Here is a 20625-nt window from a genome sequence, read left to right as displayed (position 1 = left end):
TGAGAGCTTTCCAGTAGCTTGAGGAGCTGTGGATGCAGCCCAGGGATGGGAGTGTGTGCTTAGTATGCACAAGACGCTGAAGTCCATCATTAACGCCCAGGTGAGAGAGAGAGAGAGAGAGAGAGAGAGAGAGAGAGAGAGAGAGAGAGAGAGAGAGAGAGAGAGAGAGAGAGAGAGAGACTGGATGACTGACTTTCAGGAGGACAAGTGGTATTTGGGTCTTACAAATGTGTATCCAAGCCACATTAGCATGCTGATGTAAAGTTTGAACCCTGAGGATGGCTGTGATTTGCAAGGCTGTCTGTTGATCAAGTTATTCATCTCTCAGCCTCAGTTTCTTCATCTGCAGAGTGGGCAGGGCCAGCATGCCTGTGGTCCTGGTGGTGCTGAGGCCTAGGTAGGAGAACAAGTGAGAAGTGTTTAGTTGGGGTCTGGCACAGGCAGTGAGAACTCGGTACATGTTGGCACCTCTCCCCAGAGTAAATTCTGTCGGTCCAGCGGCGCTTATTGATGGCTGCCGTGTGCAGTAGGCGCTTCTGCATTTGTGATCTCGGCTCATCCTGGGAAACACCCAGGGTGTGGGGTAGGATCATTATTCTATTTTTTAAGCCAAGAAAATGAGGTTGGAAGTCATAGGCCTGGCTGGTGGCCTGCTGTGGTTTGGATGCCAGTCTCTCTGACTGTCAGTGGATCTTTCCCCTGGACCACAGCTGCTGGGGAAAGATTGAGGCCAGAAAGGAAGTCTGGTTGGTTGGGGGCTCACAAGGCTCATGGTGCTTTATCACATCAATATCACTGGGTGTCCTGTGTGATGGGGCTTCTGGTTTGGAAGAGAGCGGGTGTAGGGGTAAGGCAGGGGTTCTTGGATACAGATGAGAGTCTCATTAAACCAAGCAGGAATATGCATGGGCGTTATTCTCCACACCCTCTATTTCCATGGACAGTGGTTGGTTTTGCATCACAGGATGGTTATTTGTCTCTCTGGCCTCTGCTCTTCCTCCTCCTCCTCCTCCTCCTTGGAAGTGCTTGAGATGCCTGCGCCCTGGACTGACACTATGGCCACACTCTGCTTATGACACTACCAGAGCTCCAGGCTTCCTTAGCTAGTCTTTCCTGACCCCAGAGTTAATCATAAGCTCATTCAGTCCTTCCCTGCCTTTCCCTTCTCTTCCTTGACATCCTACCCAGCTCACCCTCACGTGGCTCTGCTTCTAGCAGGCTGTGTGACCTTCAACAGGCCAAGTAACCTCTCTGAACTGTAGTTACACTTTTCCTTGATAGCCCTGGGGGCCACATGAGATGGGGCAGGGGCTCATCCTGGGCCTGGATGAAGTGGGGGTGAGTAGGAGAGGGGCTGAGCATGATCTTCCTGGAGTCCTCATCTTTAGCAGTGTCCAGAAATCAGTAAGTTAGAGCTTTCTCTCTCTCCTGCCTCCTCACTTCCTATTACTGCATCCCTGCAGAAGGAATCTGGACCATGAGTATACTGTGAGCAGACAGGTAGCAGAAGCATACTGGGTATTGCGTGTCTTGCTAATTAGAGCCTACTATGCCCCTGGGACTGCAGGAATGGCAGGGCCGGGTGGGGGCTCTACAAAAAGGCTCTTGGGACCCTAAGCAGGAACAGAGAGAAGCCAGAAGCAGGTATGGAAGGGTCAGGGACACAGGAGCCCCACACTTGGTCCTTGGGCTCAGCAGGGGCAGAGAATCGCCCCATGGCTTCTTCAACACTATGCTCCATCAAGTGTTTCAGGATTTGGAAGGGACATTGCCAGCCTTCTCTAGAGCTGTAGTTCCCTCTCCCATGTGGCACTTGCAAGTGTGGTGGCCCAGACTCCATTTAGTTCCATGCTTCTCTCTTTCTCACCCATTCTGATCTCCCATGTTATTTTAACCTCAGGGATAGACCCATGCCAAGTCCTCTATTGAGCCATGCCCTCCCCTAGCTCCCAAGGGCATCTGACCTTTCTGTCTCCTGTGGGATACTCTTAGGGCCACTACAGCAGATACAGGCCAGGCGGGGATGTGTCTGGCAGCTAGGGAACAGGACTGGAGAGGCAGAGAGGAGCCTTCTGGGTGGGTCGCTTCTCAAGCTGTCTTGGGAGCTGGAGTGGGGAGAACCAGCTGATCACCATGCAGGCATTTACAGATTGGTTTCCATGCTTCATCTTGCCATAGACTTAGTACCTACACCAGGCTAAGTGGCCATCTTTCTCTATTTTACAGATATGGAAACTGAGACTCGAAGGCTGAGCAATTAGCCCCACAGCTCACTAGCAGCAGAACCATGGGTTGGAAGTGTGCCCGCCACATACCAAATCTATGGCTGTCTCATGTGCACTGCAACCCTCTTTTGAAGGAATTTAATAATTCATGCCGTCACTTCCGAGCTGGGCTCTCTGCCTTTTCCCAGAGCTGATTCTGGTGAGGGTGCTGGATACGCATGGAGTCTGACATGCTTATATTGGGAAAGAGACCCAGAAACTCAGAATCTCAACCCCTGCCCCCCTTCTTCCAACTCAGCATGTGGGCACCTCTGAGCTTGAAATGTGTGTGAGTCTCCTCAGGCCTTTTGCTGTGTTTCTTTAAAAAATTCCTTTTGGGGTTCTTAAGGCACGAAGCAACTGCTGTCTTTAAAGTGCATTAAAAATTATTTAAAAAAAAACCAAAAGCAATAACCAAAGTAATCCAGGCTGTTCCTGATAGAAAATAGCTCCCCATGCCTCTGCACCCCTTCCCACGAGTCCCCCACCTCCCAGCAACTGACTGCTTACTGTTTTAGCTGCGTCTCCCACTTTGGGCAATGGTGTTTTAGACTGTGGTTCTCAGGGATGTAGGTGTCTCTGCTGTCTTTTACTTTGCATTTTGCTTGCATGCAGGACTTCCTAACTCACAGGTCTTGAGTCCTACATTGCCCGGTACACTTGTCTTCATTGTCCTCCAGCCCGCTGGCATCCTTCGATCCAGCCCTGTTTTCAAGGCAGGAGTGGAAAGGGAGCCTGCTTTTGACTGTCCTGGGCCCCAGGTACATTCCTCCGGTGTGGCGCTCCTTGGGAGTGACTCCTCACCCTATGACATACATAGAGTTGACTCTGCCAAGCCCTGGGTTACCCAGAGAAGCAGCCAAAGCAGCATGAAGGGTCAAAGGTCATGGCTAGTCAATGTGGACTAACAGCTCTGGGCGGGCAGACACCCAAATCCTGCAGTTCCTTGTTTGATCTTAAGGAAGTTGTCCAACGTCAGCAGCTGCCGCCACCTTGGTGGCAGCAACAGCAGGTAGCAGCCCGGGCAGTGCTTCTGAAGCAAAGGCCCTACCTTGCGGGGGACGGGCACCGAGAAGATGATGGAATTCTTAAAGAGTTTCGTGGTGAGTGTCCCTGGCTGGGAAGATGGGATCCTATTCATACCCTGCTGCTGGAGGGGCTGTAGGTAGAACCCCACTTGGCAGGGAGCCCTGAGAGGCTGTCTGTCTATTCCAGGCATAGAGGCTTCCTGTCACTCAGGGGAAGGAGGGGCAGAAGTCAGTGACAGACTTTTATTTTGTGGTGTGGTGTGTGTTGTTGTTTTGTTGTTGTTGTTTTGGGGAAGAGGTAGGAGAAGGAAAGGTGTTGGAGTCAGAGACCAGATCTTTCCTGCCTAGCCTGGATCTGAGGCAGAATCCTGGCCTGCAGCTGGGTCTCACCTACGTGCTTTTCTGAGAAGGCTTCTTGGTTTGTGTCAGGGCCTCAGATGCCTTCTTGCTCACCCAAAGCCGTATTTCAGGTTGGCATTTCTAGTATTTGGGAGGGAATCTGCTGGATTCCAGCTTAGCCTAGGATTCTCAGATGTGGTTGATGTGGGATTTGGGCTGGAGACTGAGGGAGCCATGCCCGATGCTGCGCTGGAGGTCTGATGGACTCTCACTTGGTCCAGGGCTTCTGTGCCTCTCCTGGTAGACTTGGATAGCCCTAGCTAACACAACCCGGCCAGGACTGCTAGGTTTCCTGTGCACACACCTGCTGGCCAGAGACTGGCTTGCTTTCTTCCCCTTCTTGGCTATGCTGTCTCTCGTCTTCTGGGTGCTGAGGGTGGCAGGGTAGGATGAGTATGAGGAATGATGGGGGTACAGTTTGGGGATACTGTTCTCCAATCTCAGGCTACAAGTTAAGTGCTGAGGAACCCATCTCAGTATTATCAATCAAATGGTTTGAGTTCCCTGTACCATGCAGGGATAGGTAGTGGTAGTTGGAACTGATGTCACCGGGTGCATTGTTTTAAAAGATCATGTGGCTGCTGTGGGGGAGCTGTGAGAAGGGGGTGTCAGGGAGACCTAGAGTCTAATGAGGAGGCCCATGAATAACCGCAGGGAAGACAGAATGATGAAGGTGGTGGGGTGGGGGTGGGGCATGGGGGCCCAGAACTGGGGGAAGCTGAGATGCCATTAGACCTGTAAGAACTGGCCATGGATTTGCAGGAGGATTGGAGTGTTGGGGGTGGGGTAAGGTGGGGCATGAGCTAACGTGGGGATCGAGAGTGACTCCTAGGGTTTTGTTACTACTCATTGTGATGGTGAGACTGATAGATGAAAGTATTTTAAGGGAAGATTTAAGGAGCACGCTATTCTGGCCTTACTAAGTTTGAGACCCCTATAAGGCATGTGGATGAAATGGTGACTTGGCAAATCTAGATGGATCTAGATTTGTCTTGATCCTGCTTCTTCTGCCTTTTTGGAAAGTCGTTTGATTCCCCAAATGACTAGTTCTGGAGCAGCCCCCTCCCTACCATAGGGTGAGCAGCAGCAGCAGCAGCAGCAGCAGCAGCAGTGGCAGGAGGAGGAGAAGGGGGAGGGGGAGGGGGAAGAGGAGGAGAAGGAGGAGGGGGAGGAGGAAGAGGAGGAGGAAGGGGAGGAGGAAGAGGAGGGTGGGTGGCATTTGTGAAGTGCCTGATCAGTACCCAGTGCTGACACATTTCAGGATCTCCAAAAGGAGACACCTTAAGACCCCTTACATCATCTAAGTCTTCAAGTTGGGAATATTCAGCTTTATATTGTCCAGAACATCCTATGTCTCATAGGCTGATTTGAATTCTAACTTTAGCGAGTTCCACCCATGCAGAGATGGTTTTTAAACACTTAGTTGATTAATAATGAGTTGATGGCCACTGTATAAAAATCGAGATAGCTTACATAAAAATTTGGATTTCTGGCATATCTTGAGAACTCTAGCCACACTGAGCCTGTGTTTCTATTTGGCAGCTTCTCTTGAGAGAAGTAGTGGATGTCTCTTTTGATACCTTAACGTCATCTTACTCATCCATTCCATTTTCCAAAAAAAAAAAAAAGAGGTGAGATTTATATAACATGAAATTAATCATTTTAAAGTAAACAAATTGTTGGCATTTCACAAGGGCACAATATTGTAGAACCATCATCTTTATCTAGTTCCAAAATATTTTATTTTCACCACCCTCAAATAAACTCCCCTTAACAGCTACTCCCCACCTCCGCCACCCTCCACCCCCAGCCGCTGGCAACCACCAGTCTGTTGGCTTTCTAGATATTTTATAGGAATGCAGTAATCAAGTTTCTGTATAGCAAAAGAAACAACAGAGGGAAAAGGCACGCTGTGGAGTGGGGGAAAAATATTTACAAAGTGCATAAAAGATAAGGGGGTATGGGGGCTGGAGAGATAGCTGGCTAAATACCTAGGGGGAGCAATCTGCTTTTACAGAGAACCAGAGTTCCATTCCCGGCACCCACATCAGACAGCTCACAACCACCTGTAACCGAAGCTGCAGAGAATCTGAGGCCCTCTTCTGGCCTCTGCATTCACCCATACACCATGTGGCACACATGCGCACACACGTACCACACTAGTTAAAAGAAGATACTGGACTAATGTAGGTGCATGGGGAACAGAATGAGAAAGATTTTCAGACATTTCTCCAAGGAAGACATTTAAATGGCCAACAAGCATGTGAAAGGTATTCAAGCAAATCAGAACAGTCAGAGAAACACAAACTGAACTACAGAAATTACACCTTCCACCCCTTAGAAGAGTTAGATACCTCTCCTCCACATGCACAAAGATAAGTCTTGGGGAGATCAGGTAAGCTGGGACTCCTGTCACCCTCCTGGTGGGAGTGTGAAACGGAGTAGCTACCATGGAAAACAGTGTGGAGGTCACTCGGGAGACTTAAAAAAAAGAAAAAAAAAGAGGGAGCTGTTTCAATAAAGAACGATCTTGCCGGGCGTGGTGGCGCACGCCTTTAATCCCAGCACTCGGGAGGCAGAGGCAGGTGGATTTCTGAGTTCGAGGCCAGCCTGGTCTACAGAGTGAGTTCCAGGATCAGCCAGGGCTATACAGAGAAACCCTGTCTCGAAAAACCAAAAAAAAAAAAAAAAAAAAGAACGATCTTGAGTTTGACCCTCAGAACCTGTGTAAATTAAATTTAAGGTCAGACTCTCAGCTTCTGCAGCGGCTAGCATTCTTCTAGGGACTGTGCTAATACGCACACTACTTTGTTCACGGTTGCGGCTTGTAGGTGGCTCCTTTTCTAACTGCTGCGACAGACAAAATTTAAAGCTCGGAAAGGTTTATCTTGGCGCATGGTCTCGGAGGGATTTAAGTTCACCGTGGCAAGGTAGGCATGTTGGCAAGAGCCTGTGGCAGAAGGCTCTTCACCAGCCATAGACCAGGAAGCAGAAAACACAGGATGGAACCAGAAGCAGGTGTAAACTTCACAGGCAGGTCAGGTTGTCTATCCTGACCTTGTGACATCTGCCAGCCAGGCCCCGCCTCTTAAAGGACCCACAGCCTTCAAAATAGCCGCACAGCTGGGACACAGGTACTTAATATGTGAACCTCTAAGGGACATTCCGGACTCAGTCACCCGTGTTAACAGTATCAAGTCTTCCCATCCACGAGCATGGGATGTCACTCCATTAGTGTATTGCGCCGCGGGTTCTCTCAGCTCTGCTTTATAGTTTCTAGTCCCAAGTCTTTTGGTTACATTTGTTCCCACATGCATTATTTTTCTTTATGTGGCCACCGTTGGAACTGCTTTTTATGTTTCCCTCTTCAGTGTGTTCATTGCTAGTGTAGAAAAACACAGCTGATTTTTTTTTGCCCCCTGCAGTTTTGCTGGTTTTGTTCATTAGCTCCAGAGGCCCTCCCCTCCCCTTCTTTCTCTTTGTTTTGGTTGCCTGTGTAGGATCTGTACTATGTCCTAACGTAACTCGTTTCGTTTCTTTCTGCGCTGTGGAAGTTGCTTCTTTCCTGACTCTCGGCTACAGCCTTCAGCATTCTGAACAGTGGTGGCGACGCAGGCAGGCCTATGGGTCTTGTTCCTGAGCTCAATGAGAAGAAGGCTTGCACACTGGCCAGCAAGCTTGGGCGTGGCCCTTGGTTTGTGAAAAAGCAATGCCCTCCCTCTGTCACATTGAGGATGTCCTCCCTCCTTCTTAGTTTTCTGAGCGCATGCTCATGGAGGCTGGAGGACAAGCTCAGCTGTCTTTCAGTCACAGTCTATCCTGTTTGTTGAGACAGCATCTCTCATTGGCCTGGAACTTAGAGTCATCTGAACTTGCTGGCCAGGGCTCCCCGAGGATCAGTCTGTCTGTCTCCGTGGCACTGGGATTCCATGTCTGGCTTTGTTTACTTCAGTTTTAGGGGATCATTCTTAGACCCATGCGCTTTCCAGTTCGTGCTGCTCACGTGAGCATGGGTCCGGAGCCATCCACCAGCAACCTACAACAGTCACACTTGTGCAGAAAAGTGACTCCCTTTCCCCGAGTGACTGGCACTTCCGTGGGGATACAACATCTGAAGCCTCTCGTATCCATGCTAGAGTGTAGACTGGCTTCATCTTGTACAAGTCGTGTGCAGGCAGTCAGAGCTGCTCCTGGTTCATAACAGCGACCATGTCATATCCAGAGGCCACATTTCTCAGCCTGGCTCCCCCATCTTCCAGCTGTTCCATTCTTTCCACCCCTTCTTCTTCAGTGTCCCCTGAACTCGTGGGAGGAGTTGACATAAATGTCCCATTTAGAGTTGAACACTGTATCACTTCTTCTCAGCACTCTGAGCTGTTCTGAGTCTCTGATGCCCACAGCAAAAAGAAGTTTCTTGACCAAGGTTGAGAGTATAGGTATAAACAAAGATTTAGGAGTCAGTTTGATAACATGTCTGTAGAGTAAAATGACAGCAGCAGAACCCCACCCCTAACCCCCATGGCTTATGACCTCCCCAGACATGGGTGTTGGATGAGGCATACATTTCAAGGTCTGAATTCCTTTCTGTGGAACAGACCTCAAATCCAAGCTGAGAGGTGTTGGTCACCCCTCTAACAGCGACTGTGGCATCACTAGGCATACCTTGCTGCTTAGTTCAGTATTATAGTATGTAGGGTTCACTTCCAGGTAAGTCCATTGATGACTCCCCCATCCTCCCTGGGAGTGACATAATCCCTTCCACCACTATGAAAATTTCCGGCAGGAAGGTAGCTGTCTAGATCAGTTCAAGATTGATTTCTCTGTCTTGCAACCATAGTGTGTTATGTCTTCAAGCAGCAGGTGGTCAGCCAGTAATAACGACAGTAGCCTGTGCTGTTTGGGGGATCTCTGGGCCCCTGAACATTTTTCATCATGAAAATGATTGTTTTTTTTTTTATTTTTGTCAAACACTTCTGCATCAAATGAAATAGTTATTTTTTCTCTTTTATTAATGTCATATACTGCATAAATTTTCTTATGTCGAACCAAGTTTGCATTTCTGGAATGGGACCAACATGGTCTATAATTAATATGCTGTTAGATTTGGTCTGCTTGTATTTCGCTGAGGATTTTTGCTTCAGTGTCCATTAGGGTTATTGGTCTATGATTTTCTTTTATCTGATGTTAGTAATTCAGGTCTCAGGGAGTGGGGCAGGAAGTATTCCCCTCTCTTTTATTTTGGAAAGCGTTTCAGGAGATCGGTGTGGACTCCTCTTTAAGTGGTTGGTAGAATTCACTATGGAGTCTGGACTTCCTTGTTCTTAAATTTTTTGATTCAGCCTCTTTGCTTCTTACCATTTACTGCTCCACATCCTGGCAGCTACCCTGGCAGGCTTTGGCATCTTTAAGTCCTGTCCCAGGGATTTAACATGTCTGCCTAACCCTTAGCATGTTCTCTATATGAAACTGCATCATCTTCCCACCCTCTGGATCTCATTCCATTTCTGCTGCAGTCTCTCTGTTCAGCAATGCTCCCGACTATGTACTTTCTTCCTTAGATACGACCCATAGGTCTGAGACCACCTGAGACCTTGTTAGAGATGCAGATCATCTGGGTAAGGATCAGAAATGCCCAGGGGTGGATGGAAGGAAGCTGCATCTTAGCAGATCTCCCAGGTTTTGACAAAACTTCCAGAGATCTGCAGGCTCTGGACTTCAGGTGACAGAGTGAGGAGTGCATACAAGGGCAGAGGGGCTGGCCCCAGTGTGGGGTGCCGTAGAGGATCAAGGACAGGAAAGAGAAGCAGGAATGGAGGTGTCTTAGTGGGGGTGGTGACGATGGTTGGGGGGAACAAGACTTTGTTCTACAAGGCGATAGAGTTGGCCTTTCTCTGGGGAGGAGTGCAGTTATATGTCAGGGAACACATAGCTCTGTGGGACAGGAGCTCTGGGCTATCTAGAATCTAGATCAATCCAGATTAATCTAGGCATTCCAAGGAGTCAGTCCTGGCCACTCCAGGGCCTAAGACTCAGGTTCCACAGTTTGCTTCAGTTTTGCCTTTGTCAGAAGAGCCTTCAGTTCATGCTGCTTGATTGAGCATCTGATATTTAGGCCCAGGAAACCAGGCCATCAGCCCTGGTTATCTATCCTGACCATCCTGTGGATGGGGACCAGGATGGCATGATATACTTGATGCCATGGGGGCACATCTGATGCCTTGGGAGTGTGTGTGTTCTGGTGTCCAGCTCTACCAGATTTATATAAACCCACTGACAAAATTCTGAGAATATTTAATTTTATTTGTACGTTGTATGTGTGTGTGTGTATGAATGCACTCCTGAGAGTTAACGATCGCAAGGATTCTCAAATACCCCTCCTCAAGTAGAGGAGTGTGGAGCAGGGCCCAGAACTGGGGCAGGTGGCTCAGTAGGACATGCTGAGCAGGTAGGTGGGCAGCAGTGGGTATCATTTCTCCAAGTAAAACAGGAGCAGAAGTGAGGAGGAAGGATGCTGGTAGACGTTCCATGGGCTAGGGAGCATGAAAGAGAAAAATAAATAGACTGTTTGCACAGAGAAGCTATGCCAATGTAGGGCTTCCCTGGGCCAGAGGGAGGCAGGCAGATGGGAAGGGCACTGAGGGGTGAAGTGGCTGTCATTGATTATCTTCTACAGTTAGACCCACAGGACCCGCAACCACAGATTTAACTCACCTTAGATCAAGAGCATTCAAATTAAAACGTATGTCTGGCTGGATCTGGTAGTGCATGCCTGTAATCCTGGCTGATCAGGAGGCAGAGGCAGGAGGTTCACGAAGTCAAGCTACAGAATGAGTTCAAGGTTAGCTTGGGCAATCTAGTGAGAACCTGTCTCAAAATAAAACCCATTAAAAGCTGGGGATAGAGTTTAGTGATAGAGAGCCTGCTTAGCATATGCAAGGCTCTATGTTTAGACGCCAGTGTGCATGTGCGTGCGCTCACACACACACACACAAAGAACAAGTGAGCGAGAGAGCAAAAACATATGTCTCTATTGATAACATACATATATCCCTTTCCACTTACAAAACATTTACATTGCCTTAGATATTATAAAATAGAAAGGATTTAAAGTACATGGGAAAATGCATGTAGATTATATATAAAAACTATGACAGTTTATATAAGAACCCTGAGCATCTGTGGATTTTGGTATATGCAGACCGTCCTGGAACCAATCCTGTCCAGACTCCAGGGTACGACTGTCTCATACAAATGCTATCTTCCATTCATTCCACTCCCTGGGCAGTGGGGAGCTGGCAGGGAAAATCTCAGGCATGATCTCCTAAACCCAAACAGTTCCCCACAATCCCTGTCCATGCCTGTTCCTGCTTCCTCTGACCTCCTCCAGCATTACCTTCCCCAAGGGCTCGCTTGGGCCTTCAGAGGGAAGACCAGATGGTTTCTATATTGGGAGGTGAAGAGGACAGGGATTGAATGGATGGAACCCTGAGGCCCAGCCTGTGACTTTCCCGGCTGGGCTGGTTCTGTGATTATTTCATGGCCTAGTTGACTGACTGTGAAAGCAGGGCCCAGGGGGAAATGCTGGCCACTGCTCCCATTTGGGTGGCAACAGTTGTTGCTAATAATAAAATACACAGCTGAGCTTACACTGCTATTGGATCACATTCCTCAGTGAAATCCAGGGGCCTGGTTTCTCAGTGGAAGGAGACCCCCTTCCTAAGGATGTTCTGGCCGTGGCTTTCTTGTATCCTACAGTATATGTATGTTTATGTGTATATATGTATATACACACACACACATATATGTGTACTGTATATGGGAAAATGTAGGGAGTCAGTGAGCCTTTATGACATTGCATGTTCTTGGCTGGGTGGAATATTCTCAGAGAGATGAGGGTGGGTCCAAATGTCCACAGTATAGTTCTAGGCTGGCCTGAGTCACCTTGCTTCTGGGTGGAAAAGAGACCTACTCTTTGCCAAGGGTGGAATTGTCCCATTGGAAAGTTCAGCGAGTCACTGACAAGTTGGGCCAGCCCAGTGGAGTCCAGCTTGCATTGGCTAGTTTCTGATCCGTGGCACCGTCCACAAAGGAATCTTCCACCTGGTGTGTTACTCACAGCTGAGGATGAATCATGGCTCTTCTTACCTTCCATGCCAGCCTCAGGGCCATGGGACACTCACTTGCAATAGTCATCCAGAAACACCATCTGTAGGGAGGCTACTGGAGGCACAAATAGCAGAATATTCTAAAGCTGCTAGAGCATCTCTCAGCAAGGCAAGGGGTGTTCTGGCAGCTTTCCGCCCCTGTCTGCCTGTGGCTGCTGTCTGCTTAGCATTTGCTGTGGAGCAGGCGCTAGCTGGGTGCTTTTTACTTAATCTGTGTAAGACCCTTGGAAGCCAAGGATTATTTGATTCAGTTTTCAGTGGAGGAAATCGAAAGTGCAGCATACACTTTTACCACATAGCTGGGTAGTAGCAGGATGGCTGGTCCCCAGCTTTGAGCTCTGCTGCTATCCTCCTGCTGCAACCAACCATTTGACTTGTAGAAGAAGCCTGAGTTCTGGGGTCCAAAGTCTCTCAGGTCTATATCCCAGCTGTCCTTTCCATTCGACCTTAAAATGTTTGATTAGGAGGCCTCAGTCCAGCTGGGCTGGTCCACCCTGCTATTCAAATGCTTGGATTTCTTTTCTTTCTTACCTTTGCTGCTTGGTTTCTGGGTACTATATACTCTTTGTTCCTCTCTATCAAGACATTTCTCTTTATCTTGTAAGGTCAGCCTGGACCCTGCATTTGCAGAAGGCTTTCCTGACGTATTGGTTTTAATTTCTCCCCTCCCCTCCCCTCCCCTCCCCNCCNCTNNCNTNCNTNCNTNCNNTCTTTCTTTCTTTCTTTCTTTCTTTCTTTCTTTCTTTCTTTCTTTCTTTCTTAAGATAGGGTTTCTCTGTGTAGCCCTGGCTGTCCTGGAACTCACTCTGTAGACCAGGCTGGCCTCGAACTCAGAAATCCGCCTGCCTCTGCCTCCCAAGTGCTGGGATTAAAGGCGTGCGCCACCACTAGTTTTAATTTCTATTCACACATACACACTGCATGTGTGTGTGTGTGTGTGTTTAGGTGTTTAGGCCAGAGTTCTATATCAGGTATATCTTTTTCAGTTGCTTCTCTACCTTGCTTTTTTTTTTTTTTTCTTGTTGTTTTGTTTTTGATTTTGAGACAGGATAGCTCACTGAACCTGGAGATCTGCGATTGGCTAGCTAGCCGTCCAGCGTGCCTCTGGAATACACATTGCGATCTCCCCAGTGCCTGGATTATGGCACATTGCTGCAGCACCTCACGTTTTACATGGATGCTTGGGATTTGAATTCAGGTCCACGTGTTTGTGGGGCAAGCAGTTAACTGATTGAACCACCTTGCCTGGCTTACAGCCACATGATCTTTCATAGTTCTCAACTTAAAAGGTAGAAACCAGCTGCCTGTCTGTCAAGTGTGGGCTGGATTTCCTATTTCTTGCTTCCAATAATAGGATAAGGTGGACATGATGGTGTATGATTTCAGATTGAATAGAGCAGTATGATACTGCCTTTTCTGTGTGTGTCCTCTCTTGCATTGCTTCCTCTTATTGTGAGCGTGGCTGTTCGGGTAATTCTATCTTTTTTGACTCCTGAATGCACACTGTATAAATGGTTTAGATCCACTAGGTTCTGGAGTGATTTGTTACACAGAAAGAGAGAAGCACATTTGGGATCGTGGTAAGAAGTGCCTCACGTGTCCTCTGAGCAATGTGAACTGGTCATCTGCAGCATAACCCCGCGTAGCTTTGTCTCACAGTTAAGATCGGGTTCCTGGGCAGTTGGACCCTTCCTGGTATTTCTAGCATCCTGTTCACATCTCAAAAGTGTTTTATCAGTTGGGGTTCAGTGATCCATAAGAGGGAACTGTTGAAGAGGTTTTGGCTACCAGGCGGATGAGCAGCTGGGAGTGAGCTGGGTTTATGGGTGACTCAGGGAAGCATCCTAGTCAATGATACACAGAGCTAAGTGTGTACTTGAGAGTAAGTTGGCTTGAATCTAGAGCTTTCTGTAGGTGCCAAAGACTGTGTGACCCTTGACCTGGCAGCTCCCTGATGTGAAGCTGTGGGTTGGACTTGAAGCTGGGTTTAGGGAAAGTAAGAAAAAAAAAAAAAAAAGGTCTGCCGGAGCCCCCACATACATGTCAAAATCTTTAAAACTTTGATTACACATTAAAAGCAATTTATAAAAATTCTGAAGAGCGGGGCAATGGTGGTGCATGCCTTTAATCCCAGCACTCGGGAGGCAGAGGCAGAACGACTTTCTGAGTTCGAGGCCAGCCTGGTCTACAGAGTGAGTTCTAGGACAGCCAGGGCTACGGCAGGGTCCCACCTTCCTGTTTTGTTTCCAGTGCTCTCTCCTCAGCTAGCCCTGCACTGTGAATCTGTGTGGACAGAACTCACATGGCTTTCTCTTGTGGGACTCTTTCTTTTTTTTATCTCAGGTTGGCCTTGTGCTCAGTATGTAGTCAAGGACGACCTTGAATTCCTGGTCCTCCTGCTTCAGCCTCCTGAGTGCTTTGCTTTGCCCAGCCCTTGTGGGCTGCTATTGTATGGGCACGCCCTTCTCATCATTTGCTCTTCCCCTCTCTAGTCCGCGTATGCTTACCATCTCCTTTTTTTTTTTTAAACTTGTAAACACCACTGTGTGCACGCCTGTCCATGTGCAGTTGCTCACATATTCTTTTAGGGTCAGTTTCCCTGAGCAGTTTTATTGGACCAAAACCTGTGAACGTTTTTAATACCTTGGACACTGAGCACCAAAATGTCCTCTAGAAAGAACACCACAGTTACACACATTCCTACGGATCCTGTGCCCATCACCCCATATCCTTGTCAATACTGGACAACTCGATAGATGAATGATGTCTTATTATTCATAGTTCTGTTCCTGTAATGTCTAGGAAACCGTATGTTCGTCTCTCTGCTCCGTGGTCAGTTCTATTTCTCCTTTAGTGAATGCTCCACGTCCTTTGTGCATTTTTCTGTTTTCCTCACAAAAATGATTTGTACAAATGATGTGTGCCTGCTGCATGAGAACATTTTCAATGTGATGTCCTCTGACTTGTGTTCTTTCCTGAACAGTATAAACTGTTTTTAGTTTTGAATTGTTGTGTGGGGTATAAAAATATATCTATTGTGATACAAATTAATGTCTTGGGTATAGCTACAGCGCTGTGCAGCCATTGTTGCAGCAATAGGAGAGAAGTTCTACGTATCCATTCAGAGAGAAGCACATGGTCTTTGCCCATCACCCTCCAGTCTCCTGACCCTTCCTCCTTCAGCAACTACTGACCTACTTTGAGTGTGCAGACACTTGTATTCTGGACACTTCATAAGCTCATAGATGGAGCCACTTCCTATGTAGCCTTTTGTGTTTGCCTTTTTGTACTTACGGTAGCTTTCAAGCCTCACCCATGGCGAGCAAAACTCAGTTACAAAGAAGCAACGAAATAATTTTGTGGCTGGGGGTCACCACGACATGAGGGACTGTTTTAAAGGGTCATAGCATTAGGAAGGTTGAGAACCACTGATATATATGATAGTACAAATCAATACTTCTTTCCTTTTTATGGCTGAATACTATTCCATTGTATCTACAGGTCATATTTTATTTACCCAGGTGGACGTTTGGGGTTTCTTACCTATTGGCAAGTGTGAAAAAATGCTGGTATGCTACTTGTGTGTAAATATTTGAGTACCCATTTTCAGTTCTTTAGGGTGTATACATCGGAATAGAATTTCCAGGTCAGGTAACATCTCTATGTTTAATCTTTTTCTTTTTTATTGAAAATAGATTTTTTTCATATAGTAATTTTTCTTTCTTAAGATGGGCTTTCACTGTATAGTTCTGGCTGGCCCAGACTTGTCATGTAGACTTCATTGACCTTATACTAACAGCTATCCTCCTGCCTCTGTCTCCCGAGCCACCTTACTTGGTTTCATGTTTAGTATTTGTTTTTAGGAATTAAAAGTTGCTTTCTTTGTGTGTGCTGTTTTACATCCTGACAGCAGATCACAGAACCCCAATGTCATCGAGTCCTTACCTCCCCTTCTGTCGTTCGTTTTAAAAATAATGAACTCTTTGAGAATTTCATACAGTGTATTTGGATCCTGACCAGCCCTGCTCCTCCCCCTAAGTCCTCCTAGATTTCCTCTCCCTCATCTTTTGGTTTTGGCATCTGAACAATGTGAGTGGAGTCCCATTGTGGGTTTGCTCTGTTTCCTGATGGTTAATGACACAGCGAGTCCTCTCGTGTGCTTACTGCCCATCTGTGTCTCAGGGTTGGGGTGTGTCTACACAGGCATTTGTGCTTTTTGGCATATATGTATGTGATGCATGTCCATGTATGGCATATATGTATGTGGTGTGTGTCCATGTTCACATGCTTGCACAAAGGAAAATGGAGTCCCAAGGCTGATATCCAGAATCTTCATTAATTGCTTCCTACTTTATATATTGAGGAAGGGTCTTCCACTGAACTCAGAGCTCACCAGTGATCCAATTAGTCTAGCTGGCTCTGGATTCTCTGTCTTGGTTTTGTGTCCCAGGATTACTGATAGGTCTCTGCTCCACTGGGCTTTTAGACGGGTTCTGGAAATCTAAAGTCCGATCCTCACACGTGCACAGCAAGCCCTTTACCTGCTAAGCCATCTTCCCAGCCCCACGTTTGCTATTTTTAAATGGAACTATTTGTCTTTTTTATTACTGGATTGTTAGCATTCTTTACATAGTCTATATACAATCTCTTATCAGATACATGGCTTGCAAACACAGTCTTAGTCTGTGGGCCGTGTTTTCACAGTGATCATGAAGATTAGTATTCATTCTTATTTAAATATTTGGTAGAATGTACAGTTGAAGCCATCTGGCCCTGGGGCTTTCTTTGTGGGTAATTTTTAAATCATTATTTGTTTTGATTTTCTTTTTTAGACTTTCTGTTTCTTTCTGAGTCAGTTTTCATAGTTTGTGGTTTCCTGTGAATTTTCCCATTTCATGTAAGTTATTAAATTGTCATACAATTGTATACAGTATTTGCATTCTCGTTCTATGGCTGTAACTAAGTTGAAACATTTTTATAGATCAGCATTGGAGCTGTTTTGTTTTTTACTGTAATAATCGGTGCAGTGATAAGCATTTTTACGAGTGCTTGATATAGTGTACATGTGTTAGGATATAGATTGCTAGGGTGTAGCTGCTGGATCAGGAGTCTATTTAAATGGACAATGGCTCTCTCTGTCCTCTTGTCCCTGTCTTTATTGATCTGTGTAAGTTCTGTGTCTGGCCGTCCCAGAGTCCTGAAGACTGAGGTGGAAAGAGCACTGAGTGGCATGTACTTAAAGTGTGTAGAAAGGCCAGGTTTGGAGTCTGGATGTTTGGTGGCTCCTGTGGCCATGGGTGCTGGATATGGATGCTTCAGGCCTCTCCTGTACCTGCTATGTTGGGTTTCAGATGGTACGTCCTAGATCAATATAGGTCTCAGGCTTTCTGCCTCTTTAGCAGGCCTGCTTTATAGTTTGCCAGATGATTGGCACCTGAAGCAGGAATGAGCCTCTCCGGGTGACTTGCCAGAAGTCCTTCCCTTCTGAAGGATTCTAAGGGCAGTAGGGCTGCAGGCTGCTCTAGCTCACTGGTGTCTGCAGGTGATGAGGCGTGTTCTTACTCATCACTGCAGCCCTTTCTCATGAAGGGCGTGTCTGCTCTGGGCACTCGCTGACTTACAGATGCCAGAGTTCAGATGTGGGCAGTGGTGTTGGGGGATGTATGAGAAGACTTTGTGTCCTTGATGCTGCCCCCCCCCCCCACTGGAGCTTACACAGGTGATACCAAAGTAGGTTAAAGGTCTAGACTGGTGCTGTTGGAGCATTGAAAAATAATTCATCCTTGGACCTGGAGGCCCAGGACGTTTGGAGCTTTGCCTCACCAACTTGCTGTAGGTCTCAAAGCTGTGCCTCAGAGCACAGCTGGGGACATAGGGCCACATCAGGCCCAGGCTAGAGCAGCTGTGTGTTTGCTGGCTCTCTCTCTGTCAGGTCCTGAGTGAGATTTTATTGGAGACAGAAAAGACCATGATGTTACATATGGCAGACAACTATGAGTGTTGGTGATGTCAGCACCGCTGATGGCTGGAAACACCGATTCTTCTGGAGTGTGGGTCTGCCCAGGCATTTTGGAATGACTTGGATCTTCTCCAGGGGACCACATACCCTCCTCCTGCAAGGGACTGCACTCTGCAGGACTGATCGTTAACCCCGGGCCTGTTTTATTTCTTTGATTGATTGGAATGCTCTGGTTCTGCAAGCCTGCAAAGGCAAAAATCACATTATCATCTCTCTTGACCCAAATGAATCTTGTCCCTGGTGAAGGAAGGCCGGGGCTCAGTTTCTAGAGGGTTCCTAAGGGAGAGATTCCCAGCAGCCCTCCTTACTGAACCCCCAACCCCTTTATATCTTTCAGTCTGCGGAGTTCTTCGAGATGCTGGAGAAAATGCAGGTGAGTACCCTAAATGGTGCAGTAGCCCGCCCTCTGGCGTGGAGGTGGCAGGGTTGTGGATCTCAATACTAGGAGGTGGCTCAGAGGGAAGGGGCCCTCAGCCCCAACAACTTAGGCCACTTCGCTGTTGAATGAGTGGCACTGAGTTCTTGGGTAGACTCCTGCCTTGAAACATGGAGGGCTAGCCCAGTACCATTAACCCTTGGAATACGGGGACAGCTCAGTAGAGCTGCTGATTCTGGAAGGAGTTGAAAAAGCAAGACTCACTTAGGGGCGAGTTATGTGGAGTCAGGGAGACAGAGCCACAAGTGAGATGCAGATCTGAGTTCAAATCCTACATTTGCCACTTACTAGTACAACCTGCTGGCCATTGCCCAAGTCACCAAAACCAAATAAGAGAAAAAAAATACCCATTGATACAGTGTTGGAGAGGAAATGAGATCCTATATGGAAATGCTTGGGGGGGGGCACCCCACGAAAGTCAATGTTTGGAGTGGATGTGAGGGCCCTTTTGTAGTCACAGTCTGTACCTACAGACCCAGCTCTGTGAGTTAAGACAACTGTGGATATAATCACTGAGGCACTATAACAGCTGTACCTAGCATGTATAGACATTGTCTTTGCCATTCTTCCCTGGACAAGGCAGCAACACTATTTATCATGTTAGGGATTGTAAGTCACCTAGCGATGGCACGGAAGACACAGCAGGATGTGAGCATGCTCTGTGTAGGCACCATGCCACTGAACATAGAGAACTGAGTGTCCAGGGTTGTTCCTATCCATGTGCCTCTGGAGCCAGTGTCTCCCACCCTGGACTAGGGTTCACAGGTAGGAGCTGTTCTGTTGTCCACGCTGGGGTCAGCTGAGGTCCGGGCTTAGTGACAGGATTGTGATGGAGCAGTTGATAATGGCATACATATTCCAGGCGCTTCTCTGGGATCATAGATTGACAGGGGCTGTCTTGTCCTTATGAGGCCTTCAGAGCTACATATCCCATTACCCTCCCAGCCCCGTGCCACAGGGGACAGCACCTAGCAAGAGCACTGGGAAGCATGATGCTCGTTTCTGCTCCAGAGGAGGAAGAGTCTGGTTTAGTTTCTTCTTTCTATTCTTATTTCAGGAGGAAGGTTTGAAATAAGGGGCTGTCAGCTTTGGGAGGTGGGGCAGAGAAAGGGTCCAGGGTGGTCCTGTTGTTCAGAGCAGAAGGCACTGCCAGGTTTCCCTGAGGATAGGGAAGGAAGGGAAGGGTGCATTAGGGGAGAGTAATTGTTAGTAGTTGTGCCATTACTACAGATAAACTGCTCAGTTCTCCTCTGCGCCCAGCAGTTTGTGGACTACAAACTCATTTTATTCGCATTTAGGGGAACTCATAATCTAGCTGCGGAAACAAGCTATGGTACCGCAGCATAGCGGGAGACAGGGTATCATTAAGTGCTCAACAGCAGAGCAAAGCTGGGGAACTTTCCTGCTAGCCAATGAGATCTCAGCTCACTGGGAGAGACTGGTGGCTCCCTCTGCCTTCCCTGTGATTGCTCCTCAGCCCGCCCACCCTCACCTGCAGCTTAAGTCCCTGCCTCCTTCCATAGAACCCAGCCCTGTGGACTGACTCTTGGACCCCTCTGCTTGTCTGAATTTGCCCTCCCAGCCACTCTGGGAGCAGGGGCTTGTCTTTAGTCTCTCGGTATGTCAGAGACAGTGATTCCCATCACTTCCCAGATGAACCTCAGTAGAAATGGCGGGGAGCAAAATTGTGGTGTGTAAGATGCACTCATGTGTGCACCAGGCACACTAGTGGACGCAGTTTCCAGCAGTTCCTGGTTGGAGCTTGCGTATAGGGAGCAGAGAAAGAATGTTGCATGATGTGGCTGGATCCCATCCTCAGGTGTGGGTTTCCTCTCTCTCCATTTTGCCATTGTGGAAACTGAGTCTTGGAGCAGTTATGTGGTTGGGCCACATTGCTAGTTCTGAAGCACCAAAACTGGGATCCAAGATCTTCGGTCCCAGTCCTAGTGTAGGAATTTGAAGCCAGGCATGCTTTGGGGCCACATACTTTGGAGACTCCCGGCCCAGATACAGATTTGAACTGAATGTCCTCTAGCTGAGTGCCCTTGGTCAAGTCATTTCCCCCTCTGAACTTCCATTTCTTCTTGGAGACAGGGAAAAGGGAAGACAGTACCTCCTGCAGAGGGTAATGCTTGGTGGAGGGAGGGCCTGGCTGAGGATGGGGCTCCCTGGTGGGGGTGGGGGTGGAGTGTCAGTCAGTGAGGCTGGGGCAAGGTTGCACGCCTGCCCTGAGGACTGTTCCCAGACCAGGATGACTAATGCAGGACAAACAAAACAAACTCTGACATCACTCCCCCACCCACCCAGTGTGCAA

At 47.7% G+C, this 20625-nt stretch overlaps 1 protein-coding gene across 4 annotated transcripts in view; it reads left to right on the top strand.

The window, feature by feature from the left end:
• The window catches only part of Rap1gap2 (RAP1 GTPase activating protein 2), a 201578-nt gene that overhangs the window by 123880 nt on the left and 57073 nt on the right, over positions 1-20625 (top strand). For all 4 annotated transcript variants that reach the window (XR_003838023.1, XM_029483716.1, XM_029483717.1 and 1 more), the window contains one exon: positions 18213-18248. Coding sequence is in view for 3 of the 4 variants with exons in the window: in XM_029483716.1 (XP_029339576.1) it covers positions 18213-18248 (36 nt within the window). In the remaining variant the exon portion in view is untranslated. The remainder of the gene's footprint in view (positions 1-18212; positions 18249-20625) is intronic.

This window comes from Mus caroli, chromosome 11 (assembly GCF_900094665.2).
Source record: "Mus caroli chromosome 11, CAROLI_EIJ_v1.1, whole genome shotgun sequence".
Classification (NCBI taxonomy): domain Eukaryota; kingdom Metazoa; phylum Chordata; class Mammalia; order Rodentia; family Muridae; genus Mus; species Mus caroli.
The sequence above is the reverse complement of the archived record's forward strand: the minus strand, read 5'-3'. Positions and strand labels throughout refer to the sequence as shown.